Genomic DNA, 18,614 nt, shown 5'->3' with positions numbered 1-18,614 from the left:
GCTGCACAGCGCATGCGCTGGAACCCGCGAGGCGAAGGGAGTACGTGGAAATAAACCCTCCTCCCAGCCCCCACGCTAGAGCGTGCATCCAAAGGTTTTCAAAAATGCATTTCAGTAGGTACAGTACTGTTGTGGAGCGCTGAAAAGGATAAGCAACCCGAGGGGGAAAGGCAGGGAGCAGAAACCTTCACATACCACGATTCTTGGTGAAAAGAAAAAGCACACTATAAATGTCGGTGGGCGCAGATATTATGTAAAAATGCACCGTTAAACGGAAAGGACTCTGAAGAGGGTGGCAGGTAGGGATGAAGGGGGAGCTTCACTCTGTCCAGATACTTCCCTGTTTGAATATAGGTTTTCTTTCCAACGAGAAGATATATGTGTATTCTTTGTAACTTCTTAAGGTATAAACATACACTCGGTTCAACATGCCTCCTTCCATCTCCCTTCATCAGTGACACCCGAAAATTTTCAATCCCCCAGTTCATCAATGAGCTTCAATGAGCAGCCCGTAGAGCAGGATTTCCTGGTTACTCCCCTTCAAGAGTGTCGCCCCAACTTCATGACCCCCAGGGGCAGAGTTAGACGACTACAGCCCCTCAGGATCCCTCTAATCGCTAGCAATTCAAACCTGCACCAGTGTCCCCTACATCGTGCTCCGCGGTCACTGTGCCCCCCAAACCTTCCGTGGTCAGAGTTCCCCCAACTCCTGCATCCAGGTTACTGTGACACCAAAATATTGTTCCTCCTCTATCCTCGAACTCCGTTCCCTAGGTCACTGAGTCTGCGTAATTCTACCCTGGGACATTTTGCTCCCAAATTCTGTTCCCCAGTCCTAAAAGCCACAGGCCCAGCCAGTCAAATTCTGACCCCACCCCCGCAGGGTGTCTCCCTGTTTACTTCCCTCCTCCCCAGTCCTCCCCCACCTCCTCGGCTGGAAGCAGTCAGGACGCGGCGCCGAGACAGCGCCCGCCTCCTCCGCGGCCAATCAGCGATTGCCTCACGCGCCCCCCACCCCCAAACCGCCCACCGCCGCGGCCAATCCGCAGCAGCGATGCAGCTCCACCTCCACACCTGGGGGACTTACCCCCAACTGGGCCCCTCTCCCCACCTCGGGGAACCGAGTCCCCCTCCTCCCAGCCCGGGAGTCCACGCCCCTTAGTTTCCTCCTCCCTCTTCCCTAGTTTCCTCCTCCAGAAACCCAGGAGTCCAGCCCCCAAGCCTTTCCTCCCTCTGACCCGGGAGTTTCAACCCGACGGCTTTCTCTTCCATCAGGACTTTTGGCGCTGGCCACCCTCCTACTCCGCGGGCAGCAAGGTCAAAACTCCTTTTCCCTAAGCGCCAAGAATAAAGTGCAGATCTTTTTGCTTTACCTCCTCCGTTATTTCCTAATCGGAGCTTAATTTACTCTCCCCTACGGGCCTTTTTAATTAGCGAGCTGGTGAAGCCGACCTGCAATACATTTCCCAGGAGACCCTGGCTACAGGCTCCTGCTGCAAAGCCTGCCGGGAGTTGTAGTCCCTCGGGTCCAGGCCACGCGTGGGAATGCGTGGGGCTGGGTGGGGCGGGGGGACGGGGTCCTGGTGTGATAGGACTCATAAAGGGCCGAAAATAAATGTAATGATGGCTTCCTCCTTCTGGCTGCAGAGCGCTTTTAAGGGAACCTGTGCGGTGGTTTGGCACATTGGTAAGTGGGCTTGATGTCTAGAGTTGGGGGGGGGGGAACTGGAATTTGGGAGACTGAGTTTTGGGTGGGAGAGCCCTAGTCAGGGAAGCCCAAGTGGAAATGTGGGAGATCACGAAGGGATGGTGGGGGCCTCCACGGGGGTGCCCCGACCTGCCTTGCACCCATACCCCAGCTCCGCACCCCCAGTCACTAGCAGCTCAATCCCAGTGCAGAAGCTGGCTTCGGAGGCCAGGAAAACAGCGGCAGCCCCCACCTCCGCTGGCTGGCCCATGCGGCCCAGGGCCTGGGGAGAGACAAGGGGAAAAGGAGGGTCAAGAGAAGCCACCACCTGACCGCCACCCCCATGCCACCTGGCCCTGGCTCCCACTCCTACCTGGGCCAGCATGCCCTCTCGGATTGTGACTGTGGGGTCAGGCGTTGAGGCTGCCAGCTCTTCCCACAGTGGGGTCCAGATGTTTCCTGGGGAGATGCTGGGGTGAGGCAGGAGACGGGGTCAGGGAAGTCTGCCACAAACACTGCCTCCTGGGCTCACTCCCAGTCTTCCCAGCTCCCCCAGCAGGCTCTCAGCCCATGTGGAGCTGCTCACCAGTTGGCACGGACACCATATTGACTCTCATCCAGGGCCAAGGCTTTGGTCATGGCTGTTACTGCCCCCTGCAGAAGACGGGACATGGAGAAAGTTCAGACCAGAGAAGATGAGGTTCCTTTTGTCCTCTCCTCCCAACCAGGGGGTATCAAGCAGGGGCATCAGAAGAGGGAAGTCACGCTCTCCCTGCAGGTTTCATTGGGCTGCACCAGGCTCTGTCTCCTGGGAGACCCTTGATGTATAACAACATGTCACAGGTGGCCATGCCTCAGGGCTGAGGTTCCTGAAGGAAGGGGCAGGCTACCTCGGTGGTGTACCTTGGTGGCCACATAGGGAACCGCCTGGGACTGGCCAATTGCCCCGACCAGGCTGGAGATGTTGATGACATTCCCGCGGCTCTTGCGCAAGTGAGGGAGGGCGAGCTGGGGAGACAGAAAGCAGAGTAAGCCACCCAAGCCCCTGGATCTCCGCCTGCCCCGTTGAAATGCATCCTGATGGCCATCTCCCGGGTATGCTCACTAGTTGATCTGGGAACCTGTAGGGGCAGCAGCCAGGGTTCTGGGTGCACCTTCTCTGGTTTGCCCCAGGGCCTCTGGGTCTCACCCCTTAAGGAGTCTCTCCTTGTCTGGAAGGGATTTTTCTGTCTCTGCCTCCCCTTTCTGTGTCCTTGTCCCCCTCTCTCAGGGTCCCTGTGTCTCTTTCTAGGCCTTTTTGTATATTACTCAAAACTCCTGTCCAGGGCTTCCCTGGTGGCGCAGTGGTTGAGAGTCCGCCTGCCGATGCAGGGGACACGGGTTTGTGCCCTGGTCCGGGAAGATCCCACATGCCGTGGAGCGGCTGGGCCTGTGAGCCATGGCTGCTGACTCTGCGCGTCTGGAGCCTGTGCTCCGCAACAGGAGAGGCCACAACAGTAAGAGGCCTGCGTACCGCCAAAAACAAAAACAAACAAAAAAAACTCCTGTCCATAACAAGATAGGAAAATGCAAGAGAGACCAAGATGGCTGCATATTTTACAAAACTGGGAGGAATCTCTTTATCCGTGGAGGGGAAGATGGTTTCTCTGAGTTTTAGGGAAAGCTCTGTGGTCAGAATGTGACATGGGAAGACTTCATGAAATGTACTCCCTATTCTGCCAACAGAATTGGCAACCCCTGGCTATCAGGAGGTCCCTAAACTAACTCTCAACTCTCTCTCTCTCCCTTTCCTTCTCTCTCCCTCCCAGTCGGTCTCTCTGTTCTTCCATTACACATGACCTTGAATAAACTTAAATTCTATCCCTCCCCTTGCTTGCCTTGGGCAAGGACTGTTCCTGCCATGAAAGATTAATGGTCACAAGCTGGCTCACCCAAGGGATACTCAGAATGGGAAGCTAAATTAACTCTCTCTCTCCGGTTCACCCCACCAGCTCTTTCTAACCTCCACTCCCTCAGAAACAGCCTCCACCCTGTCCTCAGTGCTCTATCTTCAAACACTCCCCGAGTTCCAACCTCAGGGCCTTTGCATTTGCTGTTCCCTCTGCTCAGAATGTTTCTCCTGACACAGCATGTGACTCAGTCCTAGGGTGACCAACTTTCCCCAGTTTTCTGGGGACATGGGACATTCGGTCCATAGTTTCAGGGCTAAAGTGGGACAATACTATCCCCTCAGCAACTTCAAATCCTGTTCAAATGTCATCTTCTCAATGAGGATTCCCTCACTGTTCTATTTAAAACTGCAACCTGCCTACCCCTGGGTCCCCAGCCCTCTTCCTGATTCCTTTTCCCTGTGTCACACACCTCCTTCTGACATGCCATATATATTTTTATTACTTGCTTATTTGTTTATTCTGTGTTTCTCCCACCAGAATGCAAAAACCTATGAGGGACGGTTGGAATTTCTTATTTTGATTCATCCCCCATACTAAGGTGTCTGGCACATAGTAGGTGTTCAATAAATATCTTTGGCATCAATGAATGAATTTATTGAGGATCTATTATGCGCCTGCCCCTGTTCTCAGCTATTTTTTAATAAATTTATTTATTTATTCCTGGCAGCGCTGGGTCTTCGTTGCTGCGCACAGGCTTTCTCTAGTCACGGTGGGGGGGCAACTCTTCCTTGCAGTGCTCAGGCTTCTCATTGTGGTGGCTTCTCTTGTTGCGGAGCACGGGCTCTAGGCGCGCGAGCTTCAGTAGTGTAGCACATGGGCTCAGTAGTTGTGGCTCGCAGGCTCTAGAGCGCAGGCTCAGTAGTTGTGGTGCACGGGCTCAGTAGTTGTGGCTTGCGGGCTCTAGAGCGCAGGCTCAGTAGTTGTGGCGCACGGGCTTAGTTTCTCCGCGGCATGTGAGATCTTCCCAGATCAGGGATCGAACCCGTGTCCCCTGCATTGGCAGGCAGATTCTTAACCACTGCTCCAGCAGGGAAGTCCTGTTCTCAGCTCTTTACACAGATTAGCTCATTTAATCCTCACGACAACCCTAAAATGAGGTCTAGTCGACAGCGCCTTCCTCCGGGTGAGGAGGCTGAGGAGCGAAAGGGTGACTGATGCTCAGAGGGTCATGTGATCGGTCACGAGCCAGTATTTGTGGCTTGGCCATCTGAGACCAAAACCCATAAGCAAATAAAAACTTCTGACAACTTGAGACTTCCCTGGCGGTCCAGTGGTTAAGACTCCACTCTTGCACTGCAGGGGGTACAGGTTCGATCCCTGCTCGGGGAGCTAAAATCCCATGTGCCTGGCAGACAAAAAACCAAAACATAAAACAGAAGCAATATTGTAACAAGCTCAATAAAGACTTTAAAAATGGTCCACATCAAAAAAAAAAAAAAAAAAAAAAAAAAATCTAGGTCTTCCCTGGTGGCGCAGTGGTTGAGAGTCCGCCTGCCGATGCAGGAGACACGGGTTCGTGCCCCGGTCTGGGAGGATCCCACATGTCGCGGAGTGGCTGGGCCCGTGAGCCATGGCCGCTGAGCCTGCGCGTCCGGAGCCTGTGCTCCGCAACGGGAGAGGCCACAACAGTGAGAGGCCCGCGTACCGCAAAAAAAAAAATCTTAAAAAAAAAAAGAAACTTCTGACAACTTTAAGTGTTCTCCTCCCTGTCTCCCCTCACTCTCACCAGCCTTGAAACCCTGACTCCCCAGGCCCTGCCCCGGCCATATTTCTCTCCTTAATCCTCATCACTCCCTGCCCAGCTGTTTAACTCCCTCCCCTCCCCCAACCTGCAAAGGTGAGGTCCATGGGGGCTGAGACGGGTTCATTCACCACCCTCATCTCAGCACTGGGCACACAGCTAGCGTTCAATAAATATTTGCCCCATGCTCCTTGTGGCCCCTTTCCAGCCCTAACCCAAGGCATTCCTTGGCAGGCATCCTCCCCCACTCCTCCTGCCAAGGTCGCCTGTACCTCTGTGTAGCTGCATCAGGGACGGGCTGGTAAGAGACCTGCTGACTCTCCCTGTCCCTCTTTCCCTTCCTCCCTTCAGACGCCCGATTTGAAACAGCCTGGCTCGCTCAGAGAACTCCTGCAGGCTCTCCCTGGCCTGACTCCAGGTCTCCTAAATGTTCAGGTTCCTGGGTCTGCTTCTTGCTCTCCTCGCCCTGCCATGGGAACCCCCCACTTTACTGGGTTTCCACCAGCATCTCCTAAATCGCCCTTGGAGCCCCCTTCTGGAGCTCCTGACCTGGCCCCCTCGGGCATTTTCATCTCCGTGTCTCAAGTGCAAAACTTACCCCATTGTCTCCCTCTAAAATCTGCCCCTCTTCCTGGTTCCCAGCCTCTGACATGGGGCCCGCTCCCACCCAGTTTCTCAAGCCGGAGACCAGGAGATCTGGGGGTCTTCCAGAGCCTCCCTTACCCTCAGTTCCTCATCAGACCCATCACCAAGGAGCTCTTGAATCTCTACAATTCCCTCCACCTTGTTAATTCATTTCACAGACATTTCGTGAGGACCTATTATGTGCCAGGTACTGGGGTAGATGCTGTGGACACTGCAGGAAACAAGACCGGGAGAGATTTCTGCCCTCGTGGAGCCCAAGTTCCATGGGGAGGCAGCAAGAAACAGATACAAGTGCACTATGAAATGTTCAAGAGTGTAATTAGGGATATGAAACAAGAAGGAGAGCAGGAGGAGGGGGAATGGGAGTGTTGGGCTGGGTGCAGTTTCAAACAGGGTGCCCAAGGGAGGGCTTTGGGAAGGTGAGACTTGAGGGGGTTTTTTTCATTCTTTTTTGGGGGGGCCTCTCCTCACAGTTTGCGGGATCTTAGTTCCTGGACCAGGGATTGAACCTGTCCATGCCCGCTGCAGTGGAAGCTTGAAGTCTTAACCACTGGACTGCCAGGGAAGTCCCAGATTTGAGCATTTTGAGTCCAGGTGTGAGCTGTAGGCATTTCTTAGAGAAAACCATGCTGGGCAGAGGGAACAGCGAGTGCAAAGGCCCTGAGGCAGAACCAGGCTGGGTGTGTTTGGCAGCCAGGAGGCCGTTGCGGTGGGAAGTGAGATCAGAGGAGCAACAGGGGCCAGAGTGTGTGAGGCCTTGAAGGCCATCTCTTCTCACGTGCACAAGTACGATCATCTCCTGATACGAATTCTCACCCCATGTTGCCCACAGATTTGTTCCTCATACAAGAGACAGAATGATCTGTTACTACTAATGATCTGTTAGTATTAATGGGCTCACATCCCTTCCTTGCTCAAATACCTTCTATGGCTTCCTGTTGCTCTTGAGGTCAAGACCAGATGCCTCGGCATGGCCATCCAAGCCTGATGTATCTGCCCCCCAACCCCTTCCTGTACCACCCCCTTCACTCACGGCACTCAGCACCTTGGGAGCTCCTAACTCTCTCCCACGGCCAGGCCTCTGCACAGGCTGTTCTCTGCCAGGAGCACCTGCGTCTCCGTGTAGCTCCATCAAGGACCCACCGGACTCTTGATGGCCCGACTCCCTCCCTTTGCCCCACCTCTCCCCTAGCTAATGTCATTCATGTTTCACTTCCTGCAAAAAGCCTACCCTGACGGCCAGAACAAACCAGCACCAGAACACACTCACCCATATACACTCGTCTCTTGTTTATTCAGTAACACTTGGCTGCCCCATGACTATAAACTCCACAAGGGCAAAGACCACGTGGTGTATCCCCAGCACCTATGAATGCTTGGTCGGTCTTTGATGACTAAATAGATGAACGAATGGATAGGTCTCTAAGAACCAATCCAGCTCTGAGGGTCTACAATAGACACTCCTGTGCTCAAACATCTTCTGCGATCCCTACTGACGAGAGATCTCATTTCCTTAACTATATAAATATCCCTAATTCCTCTGTTGTTTTCTCTAGCCTAGGGAATGGCTCACTTTGGCTTGTGTCAGAATCTACCAGGGAGGCCAAAGACCCAGAGATTCTGATTCAGGAGGCCTGGTGTCCCAGAATCAACATTTAAAGAGCTTTCAAGGGACATTGGTGGTGGTGATGATGATGATGGTGATGAAGGTAATGATGATAATGATGGGGGGATGATGGCAATGATGGTGAAGATGGTAATATGATGATTTAATAACGATGACAATGATGGCAGTGATGGTTATAATGATGATGATGGTGATGATGGCGATGATGGTGAAGATGGTAATGATGGTGGTAAATGATGACGATGATGATGATGGCAGTCATGGTGGTGATGGGAATGATGGTGATGATGGTGGTGATGGCAATGATGGTGAAGATGGTCATGATGATGGTGGTAAATAATGATGATGATAATGGTGATGGTAGTGATGGTCACAATGATGATGACGGTAATGATGGTGAAGATGGTAATGATGGTTTAATAATGATGACAGTGAGGGTGATGGGAGCCATGGTGGTGATGATTATAATGATGATGAGGGTGGTGATGGCAATAATGGTGAAGATGGTTATGATGATGTTAATGATGATGATGGTGGTGATGGGAATGATGGTGATGATGATGATGGTGGTGATGGTTATAATGATGACAATGGTGATAATGGCAGCAACTTACACATGTTGACAAATTGCTTTACAACAGGCACTGGGATAGAGGCAGGAAGAAGCAGACAAAAGTCTCTGCCCTCTGAAAAACCAAATGCAATCGGCAGACTTTGGAGCTTGGTGTGAACAAACCAACTATAATAAGACATTTGCGAAAAACTGGGTGAATTTAAATAGGCCTTGGGTATGAAATGGTATTAAGAAATGACTTAATTTTCTTAGGAGATCTAATAGTAATTTGGTCATGTAAAAAAGTCTTAATTTTAATTATTAACATGAAGTTAAATTTTTTTTTTTTTTTTGGTCACCCCACACTGCTTGCAGGATCTTAATTCCCAGACCAGGGATTGAACCCAGGCCCTTGGCAGTGAACGCGCGGAGTCCTAACCACTGGACCACCAGGGAAGACCCCCCCCAAATGTATTTTTAAGTTAAAACAGTATTTGGCTCTCCCTTGCCTCTTAGATAGGGGGATGACTCTGAGGTGCATGTTTCTCGCTGAATCCCAGAGTGCCCCCAGGGGATGGTGCCCCACCTGGTGGTAACTTGCTTGGTGACGCCCTTCATCAGCAGCCTAGCAACTACTCCCCAGGCTGAAGGAAGCAATTCCTGGGATCGCCTTCCATCCATCCTGCCTTTCAATCCCCACCTGGACTCTGCTTCTGGGGGAACCCCGACTAACACAGGTGTGGCCACGGTACCGTGATAAGAATTCTAATAATCTGAATAAGAAAGTCTCTAGATTAGCTAAGATCATGATATCAATGTTAATGTTACTATGACTGTGTAAGAGAATGTTCTAGTTTTTAGGAAATACCCTCCAAAGCACTGAAGGGTAAATAGACATCAGGCTTGCAACTTACTCTCAAATAGAGAGATAGAAGAATAAAGCAAATGTGGTAAAATCTTAACAACGGGGAGTCTGCGTGTACAGGACTCCTCTGTATTATCCGGGCAATAAGTCTTAAATAAGTCTTAAATTATGTCAAAATAAAAATAAATAGGGCTTCCCTGGTGGCGCAGTGGTTGAGAGTCCGCCTGCTGATGCAGGGGACGCCGGTTCGTGCCCCGGTCCGGGAAGATCCCACATGCCACGGAGCCGCTGGGCCTGTGAGCCATGGCCACTGAGCCTGCGCGTCCGGCGCATGTGCTCCGCAACGGGAGAGGCCACAACAGTGAGAGGCCCACGTACAGCAAAAAAAATAAAAATAAATAAACGTTCTAATCCATTGGTAGTATTTATGAAGTTCTTACTAATGAAATTATATGATATCTGGGTAGGGGATGGCAGGAGGCAATGGATAGAACAAGCTTAACAAAATGCTTATAATTGCTAAAGGGAGAAGGAGATGGAGGTTCTCCTGTTCTTAAAATACACCCAGGTTGTTTCTGCCCCAGGGCCTTTGCACACTCTTTTGGCAAGTGAAACACCCTGTGTCCTACTTCTCTACTTCCTTCCCTCCCATTCAAGGTCGAGCTCAAACTTCACCTTTTCCCTTCTACTTCTCCCAGGATTCATTTGCCCAATATGTATCTCAGAGACTGCAAACCGAGTGAGGTGGATCGGCCACAAGAAACAGGATGGGGCAAGGTTCACGATAAACAATAATACCTTGCAGACAGAAACCTCTGTGCCAGGTATGTTCTGAGGACTTTGTGGGTATTTAATTTAATCTCATTCAATTCTCAGGACAACGCTGTGAATTACTACCACTATTAGCCTCCTTCTACAGATGAGAAAACCTAGGTGCAGAGAGACTGAGAATCTTGCCTGATGTTACAAGTAGGAAGGGACAGAGAACCCAGGCAGGTGGACCCCAGATCTAGACCCTCATGTGAGGCTTCTGCACCAGCCACTCACAGGTAACAGGGTCAGGAGGCCAAGGAGGGAGAGCTGGGGATTGGGGTACAGTGGGGAGCCCTTGCCATGGATGCAGTTGGCCAACTTTTCAAGAGAAACCAGAAATCCAGGTGTTTGTGAGAAATTTCTCTCTTTTTAAAAATGCTGGCAATTAGGCAATTAATGACGGAAGGAGAGAAAGAAAAAAAAAACCACACACACACACGGGAAGCCCCTGGTGGTCCAGTGGTTAAGGATCCCTGCTTCCAGTGCGAGGGGCTCAGGTTCGGTCCGTGGTGGGGCAGCTAAGATCTCACATGCCGTCGGCACGGCCAAGGAAGGGAAAAAAAATACACACACGCACTTACCCTTTACGGGCTGTGGTGTGTGCATGCCTTATTGTACGGAGGTGCCAATCTTTTGTTATTATTATTTTGGCCGCATACCACTGACTTGCGGGATCTTACTTCCCAGACCAGGGATTGAACCCATGCCCTCCGCAGTGAAAGCGTGCAGTCCTAACCACTGGACTGCCAGGGAATTCCCAGGAGGGGCCAATCTTAGAAGGTGAACAGAAACTGGGGACAGGAGCCAGGGTTGATTGGTTGAGAGACAGATTATCCAACTGCCTGGGGATATTTCACCTGGATCTCGGATGAGATCTGGGGAAGCACCTGAGCTTCTCCACACAGGTGACCCCTGACCCACTCCGTGCCCCTCTCCCCTCTGTTGCCATTCGCTTTCCTGAGCTCCTCTAGCCTCAAGCTGGTGCGCTCCGAACTGATGTCTCCAGGCCTCAACCTTTGCCCTAGACCCATGGCCCGCACGCAGATGTCTGGTGGGCATCTCTCACTCAACAGCCCCCCGCCCCGCCTGCTCCTCCCCAGGCTTCCCCAGGGCAGCAGATGCCAACGCCTTCCTGCCAGATGCTGGGGATTGGGGTTGCGGGAAACAAACAAACAAAAACCCCACCCACTCCTTTCTTTCTTAAGTCGGCCGCCACATCTAGTCTATAAGGAAATCTTAAAAAGTCTACCTTTAAAATGCATCCAGGGATTTCCCTGGTGGTCCAGTGGTTAAGAATCCGCCTTCCAATGCAGGGAACTCGAGTTCGGTCCCTGATCAGGGAACTAAGATCCCACATGCCGCAGGGCAACTAAGCCCGCGTGCCACAACTAGAAAGCCCTAACACTGCGACTACTGAGACTGTGCGCTCTGGAGTCCCAGCACCACAACTAGAGAGAAGCCCACAAGCAGCAATGAAGAGCCCTCTCGCCGCAACGAAGATCCCGCGAGCTGCAACTAAGACCCGAGGCAGCCAAATAAATAAATAAACAGAAAAACTTACGGAAAAAATGTATGCAGAATCAGACCATTTCTCACCAAATCCACAGCCACCAGCCTGGTGGGATCCAACATCACCTCCTCTGGCCTGGACCATCCCATCGTCACCTCCTCACTGGCTTCCTGGCCTCTGCCCTTGCCCCCCACTTTGTTCCCCACCTGGCCACCAGACGGCACCAGATCCCACTTACAACAGTTCGAGTTCCTCTGCTCCGAGCACTCTATGGCTCCCAGCTCAGACAGTGTCAAACCCAAGTCCTCTCCAAGGTTTACAAGACCCAGCACGATCTGCCCTCAACTTCCAGCCTCTCCCTGCTTCGTCTGCTTCAGTCACGCTGCCTTCCTCACTGTCCCTCCTACACGCCAAGCACTCCCACCCCAGGGCCTTTGCACTGGCTGCTCCTCTGCTGGACCACAATTGCCCACATACCTCCTTGGGGTCTTGACTCAAATGTCACCTCTTAGAGAAGCCTTCTGACCACCCACCCTGTCTAAAAGAGCACACAGATACACACTTAAAAAACAAATTAAAAAAACCCTTATCTAGTAAAGATCATACTGAATTATTTTATTTATGGGTGAAATAATGATATCTGAGATTTGCTTTCAAATACTCCAGAAAAGGTAAAGAAAAGAAAAAGTGAGGAGTCAACAAGAAACAAGAATGACAGAATAGGGGCCTCCCTGGTGGCGCAGTGATTAAGACTCCACCTGCCAATGCAAGGGACACAAGTTTGATCCCTGGTCCGGGAAGATCCCACATGCCGTGGAGCAACTAAGCCCGTGCACCACAACTACTAAGCCCGCACGCTCTAGGGCCCATGCTCCGCAACAAAGAGAAGCCACCGCAATAAGAAGCCCACATACTGCAACAAAGGGTAGCCCCCGCTCGCCACAACTGGAGAAAGCCGGTGCGCGGCAATGAAGACCCAACGCAGCCAAAAATAAATAAATAATTTTAAAAAAGTATTATAATGGGGAATTCCCTGGCGGTCTAGTGGTTAGGACTCTGCGTTTCCACTGCAGGAAGCACGGGTTCGATCCCTGGTCGGGGAACAGAGATCCTACAAGTCCCATAGCACAGCAAAAAAGAAAAAAAAGTATTATGATGGTAAATTAAATAAATAAATAAAAAGTACTTTGATGAAAATAAGTTGTTATCATAGAGAACGAATATGTACAAGTAGCTGCCATATGAGCGAGTAGTCAGGAAAGGCCTTTCTGAAGAGATGGTATTTGAACTGAGATAGTGAGTAGGAGGCGATTTGGGGAAGATTCAGAGGAAAGGCGTGGAGGTAGAAGGAGATACTCTTTGCTCCTGATAGCTATTCACTGGGTAGCAAACCTGTGACTGTCTATTACTGATGCCTTGTCCTAACTCCTTTCTCCAGATCCTTAACATCCCCCACCACTACCACCACACCACTTTGGAAGGTTCTGGAAGGTTCCTAAGAAGACTGGGCTATGTAGCAACACAGGTAGCTTTGGCCAGATGTAGGGATCTGCATGCATTTCTTTTCTACAGAAATGGAGTCCTTCTGGAATAAGATCAAAGCAAGGCACAGAAAACATTTGGCTCTGAGACAAAGTGGGTCTGATAATCTCACTGTCAGGCGGCTGCTCACCTTGGTCAGGGTGTACGTCCCCAGCAGGTTCAGCTCCAGCAGCTGCCGGAAGCCCTGGGCAGAGGTCTCCTCGGGCCACTGCGGAGGTGGATCTAAGGGTGGGGGTGGAAGAGAGAGAGAGCAGACGATGAGGGAACCAGGAAGACAGGAGAGCAGGGAAGGGAAATAGGCACTGCGGGGTGCAGGGGGGAGGAGTGGCAGACAAGAGGGTCAAGGGTCCTGAAAAGGAAAGGAGGCTGCATAGTGGTTACTAAAAAAGTAGTCTCAAAATTGGATTAAGAAGATGTGGTTTGTATGTACACTTGGAATATTAGCCTTAAAAGAAAGAATGGGGGCTTCCCTGGTGGCGCAGTGGTTGAGAGTCCGCCTGCCGATGCGCAGTGGTTGAGAGTCCGGGGTTCGTGCCCCGGTCCGGGAGGATACCACATGCCGCGGAGCGGCTGGGCCCGTGAGCCATGGCCGCTGAGCCTGCGCGTCCGGAGCCTGTGCTCCGCAGCAGGAGAGGCCACGACAGTGAGAGGCCCACGTACCGCAAAAAAAAAAAAAAAAAAAAAAAAAAAAGAATGAAATATCGCCATTTGCAGCAACATGGATGAACCTAGAGAATATTATGCTTAGTGAAATAAGTCAGAGAAAGACAAAAACTGTATGATATCACTTATATGTGAAATCTAACAAATAATACAAGTAAATATATATGCAAAATGGAAACAGACTCAGATATAGAAAAGAAACTTGTGGTTACCAAAGGGGAGAAGGAAGGAGAGAGGGACAAATCAGGAGTATACAAACTACTACAGATACAAACTACTATGTATAAAGTAGATAAGCAACAAGGATATATGGTATAGCACAGGGAATTATAGCCATTATCTTGAAATAACCTATAATGGAATATAGTCTGCAAAAATACTGAATCTCTATGGTGTACACCTGAAGCTAACATAAGACTATAAATTAACTATACTTCAATTAAAAAAAATTAAAAGGAGCAGGGACTTCCCTGGTGGCGCAGTGGATAAGACTCTGCGCTCCCAATGCAGGGGGCCGACGTTTGATCCCCGGTCAGGGAACTAGATCCCACATGCATGCCGCAACTAAGAGTTTGCATTCCGCAACTAAGGAGCTGGCAAGCCGCAACTAAAGGAGCCCTGGAGCCGCAACTAAGACCTGGTGCAACCAAATAAATAAACAAATATTTAAAAAATTAAAAGGAGCATCAAAAGAAAAAACAAACAAAAAAACAGTCTCAGGGCCGGAAGGCCTGGGTTCAAATCTTAGCTCTGACACTTCTTGGCTGTGTGACTTTAGGCAAGTCACTTTGCCCCCTGTGCCTGTTTCCTCATCTGCAGAATGAGGATAACACTTTGTTCCTAGGCTTATAAATTTCACAAGTCAATATTTGTGCCTGACACTTAGTACTATAAATGTGTTTGTTAAATAAATAGAAAGAGGGGACTTGCCTGGTGGTCCAGTGGTTAAGACTCTGCACTCCCAATGCAGGGGGCCTGGCTTCGATCCCTGGTCAGGGAACTAGATCCTGTAAGCCACAACTAAAAGATCCCACGTGTCGAAACTAAGACCCGGCACAGCCAAATAAATAAATATTAAAAAAAAAAAATAGAAAGAACTGGGTGGATGGAAGAGGGACAGACAAATCAACATTCAGAAGAAAAGAAGCAGGAAAGATAGGAGTAAGAACAGGAAAAAAAAAATAGAAACTGGGAAAAATGGACCCTGAACCTTCCAAAGGCTTTAAGAGTCAAAGTGGATGAAGGGACAGAGAGATGGAAAACAAGATAATGGAAAGTTAATGAAATATTGGATTATTCCTCCTGGAGACCCAGGGCTTATGGCCTTGCTTCCTTCAGAGAACGGTTCAAACATCTTCAGAGAATCCACCCCAGACCCTCTGTACAAAACAGCCCCTGCCATTCTCTAAGCCCTCAATCAGATTTATTTTTCTTCATAGTCTTTATCAGTACCAGACATGCTAATATATACAATCAATTATCCTTATTCGAGGCAGCTATAGTCCACAAACTCACAGGGAACACTGAATTAGTGACTATTGACCCATTGCTCCTAGGGGAAATACATGTATATAATATTACATTATAACATATACATGCTATTAACTGAAAGTTTGTGTCCCGCCCCCCAAATTCCTTGTGTTAAAATCCTAACCTCCAATGTGATGGTATTTGGAGGTGGGGTTCTGTGGGAGTTAAGTCATGAGGATGGCTCCCTCTTGAATGGGATTAGTGCCCTTATAAAAGAGACCCCCATGAGGTCCTTCATTCCTTCCACCATGTAAGGCCCCAACAAGCAGGCCCTCACCCAACACCAAATCTGCTTCTGACTTGATCTTGGACTTTGCAGCCTCCAGAACTGTGAGAAATAAATGTTTGTCATTTAAGCCACCCAGTCCATGGTATTTCTGTTATAGCAGCATGAACAGACTAAGACAGGACATATATGTGTATGTATATATGTACATATGTATATGTATATAGTTATATGGCTATCTAACATAAATATTATAATCTTAAATCCTAAAAAACAACCCATACTGGCAGACTCTATTTTATTTATTTTGCAATTAAGGAAGTGTTAAGTGACTTGCCTGAGGCTGCCCCACTCACAGATGCCAGAGCTGGGATTCAAACCCATCCAGCTGACCCCAGCGGGAGCTCCTTACAGACACTGCCCTCTCCCATCTCCACCTCTGGGCATCTCTCTGTTTGAAAGCTAAACCCAGAGGGCAGAGCATCACCATGTTTGACCTTAGCTGGGAACATGTGCTACGGGCAACTCAAATTTTTGCCTCTCTGCCCATGTCCGTGAATACCGGGAAAGCGCAGTGAGTACTGATTCTGGGGTTACAACCCACCCTGCAAGGAGGTGAGTTCGCAAATACGGAATCCGCAAATAATGAGGATTAACTGTATCTGTCTTTTCTTGTCTATTTCCTTCCTCTACAATGTGAATCCCATGAGGACAGGAATGCTTGGTCAGTTTTGTTCACTGCTAAATCCCCAGTCCCTAGGACAGAATGTGGGGCATAGTAGATGCTCAATAAATATCTGTTGAAAGGATCAAGGACACAGAGAGAAAGGATGCACTAGTATCTGCCGTCTCTAAATTCTTACAACAGAGAAGGGAAGTGCAGCCCAGAGAGGGTAAGTCAATTGCTCAAAGTTGCCCAGCCAATAAGAGAGGCTTCTTTCTACCACGGCCTTGCTGTGTGACCCCAGTCCAATCAATTCACCTCGCTGAGCCTTGGTTTACCAACGTGAGGCATTCTTACGAAGGGTAAGCAGGAAGCTGATGGCAATTTCCCTTCAAAGCCTCCACACCAAGCCCTATAGACCACGTGTAGAGAGTACATCACTTCAGTCATGGAAAAAGGGCCATCAGCCTCACTTCATAGATAAGAAACTGAGGCTACAAGATGGCAGCTATGTGCCCAAGACAGTTCTGGCAATTATGAGGCTGAGCAGTTACACTATTCCATACTCACAACGACCCTATAATGATGACAAGGATGGTGATTTTCATTTTAGAGATGTAGAAACGGATGCATAAAAGGGCTAAGGGCACAGGCCTGGGGGCACACAGCAGGGATGGAACAGAGCCAGCATTGGGGTGGGAAGCCAGGAGGTGGGTTGACACCAGTGGAGAACAGCCCTCAGGACTCATGACTCACGGTAGCCAGCGCTGTTGACTACACAATCCAGGCGGCCGAAACGGTGGATGGTCTCAGAAATGAGGGTCTGAGGAGAAAGATATCTCGTGAGTGAGCAGTGATGGTACCAGGCCTTTTGGAGCCGAGGGTCCAAAAGCGAGGTGGGGACAGGAGTCACAGCTGAGGGGCCAGACACCAGAGGGCTGGTGACATTCACACTGCGGTCACTACTCCAGAGACCTGGGACTGGGGTGCAGGGGCAGATGTCAGAGATGCTGGCTAAAGAGAAAGACCAGAAACCCTGAGGAAAGAGAAAAACTCTTACAGAAAGAGACTCACTGTGAGGAACTTATTTGTCCCAATCCACATGACAGGTGTGACAAGAGCCTTGAGGGAGTGGGAGATAAAGGAGAATCTTCCCAGGAGACACAGGACCTGGTCGGCAGAGTTAGGGAAAGCCTGGAAATGATACTGAGCTGAAACCTCTGGGACGGGTACAATTTAGCCAGGAGAAGGGGGGAAGGCAGAGGGAACAGCATGTGCAAAAGCCTGGGGCGGGGTGGAGAAACAAGTGGAGATACCGGGGGTAGGGACAGAAAATACGCTCACCCTCACATCTTCCTCCTGAGTCACATCACAGAGCAGAAAGACGGTGCCAGGAAGCTCCCGCTCCAGCGCCCGACCCCCGGACTCTGCAGGAAGAGAAGGGCTGGGGGTCTGGACTCTTGGGTCAGAGGGAGGAAGGATCTGGAGACCCGGACTCCTCCTGGAGGGGTGGGGGTGAGGACTGAGGGACCCTCACTCACCATCTTTGTCACAGATAACCACTTGGGCACCGCTTTCCACTGAGGATGGGAAGAGAACTGGTTAACCCAGCACAGGCCTTTGCGAAGCCCTCTGGTGCCCTCTAGTGGCCACCTGAAGTGGGGCCGTCTCCCACTATGCTCCCCTCGTGACCCCAAAGTCTCATGATAATCCCTTAGGACAAAGGGCAGAAGTTTTGACACATATTCTCCTTGGCTGCTCCAGGTGCTTGCTGGAGCTCCTGAGCCTCCATCCCCGGGTTCCAGAGTAAACCCTAAATCTGCAAGAGGCATGTTCCCCCAAACCACCCGTTTTTGCAGCCATTACTGAGACCCGCCGAAAGCGAGTCAATGGCGTTTGGAAATCCGCCAAAATCTCAGGCCCCAGGCTACCACTGCCTATCTTTTCATTAACTTTGCAAATGGGATTTTATAAGATAAGAATCTAGATTCCAGTACAGAAGATACTTCTTTCCACACCCATTAATTAGCCCCCGAGGGTCCCTCCTCTCCCAGACTCCCAACATTCAGAGCCAGCCAGACCCCACTCACCGAAGGCTCGAACGATCCCGGCTCCGATGCCGCGCCCGCCCCCTGTCACGACGACCACCTTCCCAGCATAGCGCGTTCCCGTTGCCATTCCGCGTGAGACTGTCTCTCCCTCTGTCACTCACTCCAGGATTCTATCCACCTCAAAATCTGGTGAGGTCGTGGGGTCGAACGGTAAATAGGGGCTGGATCCTGGAAGCCCGGCCCTGGGGGCCGTTGCCAGGAAAGCCAGAAGCCTGGAAGGTTGGTCCCAGCCCCGTCCTCCCTCAGACCCAGAGGTCCGGATCCCCAAACCCCTCCTCCCTCAAACTCAGGATTCCTGCCGTCTCGCCCCCTCTGCCCTCGGACCCAAAACTCCAGGTCCCTAGTCTTCTCTTCTTTCAGATCCAGGAATCCTGGTCCCCAGCCCCCTCCTCCCTCAGAACCAGTAACCTGGACCCCGAGCTTCCTCCTTCCTCAGACCTACAAGTCCGAGGTCCTTGTCCCCTCCTCCCTCGGGGCCCAGAAGC

General features: G+C 50.5%; 1 protein-coding gene across 3 annotated transcripts; it reads right to left on the bottom strand.

Moving 5' to 3' along the window:
- Window positions 1–1,135: 1,135 nt before the first annotated feature.
- On the bottom strand, window positions 1,136–18,529 carry HSD17B14 (hydroxysteroid 17-beta dehydrogenase 14). 3 transcript variants are annotated; one of them, XM_067718249.1, is made up of 10 exons: window positions 18,109–18,529; window positions 17,560–17,598; window positions 17,363–17,445; window positions 17,093–17,212; window positions 16,775–16,841; window positions 13,066–13,157; window positions 2,591–2,695; window positions 2,274–2,341; window positions 2,061–2,157; window positions 1,136–1,970 (listed from the first exon to the last, which is right to left on the bottom strand). In XM_067718249.1, the coding sequence occupies exons 1-10, from the start codon at window positions 18,194–18,196 to the stop codon at window positions 1,797–1,799; spliced, it is 933 nt and encodes a 310-aa protein (XP_067574350.1). In that variant the 5' UTR covers window positions 18,197–18,529; the 3' UTR covers window positions 1,136–1,796. The 3 variants fall into 3 exon arrangements, with proteins under 3 accessions (XP_067574350.1, XP_067574351.1, XP_067574352.1); XM_067718251.1 differs by having other exon boundaries at window positions 1,836–1,970; window positions 2,061–2,146; XM_067718250.1 differs by lacking the exon at window positions 17,093–17,212.
- Between the last annotated feature and the right edge of the window lie 85 nt (window positions 18,530–18,614).

The sequence above is a fragment of the Pseudorca crassidens genome, chromosome 20 (assembly GCF_039906515.1).
Source record: "Pseudorca crassidens isolate mPseCra1 chromosome 20, mPseCra1.hap1, whole genome shotgun sequence".
In the NCBI taxonomy this organism is placed as follows: domain Eukaryota; kingdom Metazoa; phylum Chordata; class Mammalia; order Artiodactyla; family Delphinidae; genus Pseudorca; species Pseudorca crassidens.
Note: the sequence above shows the minus strand (reverse complement) of the source record. Positions and strands in the feature narration are given on the sequence as shown.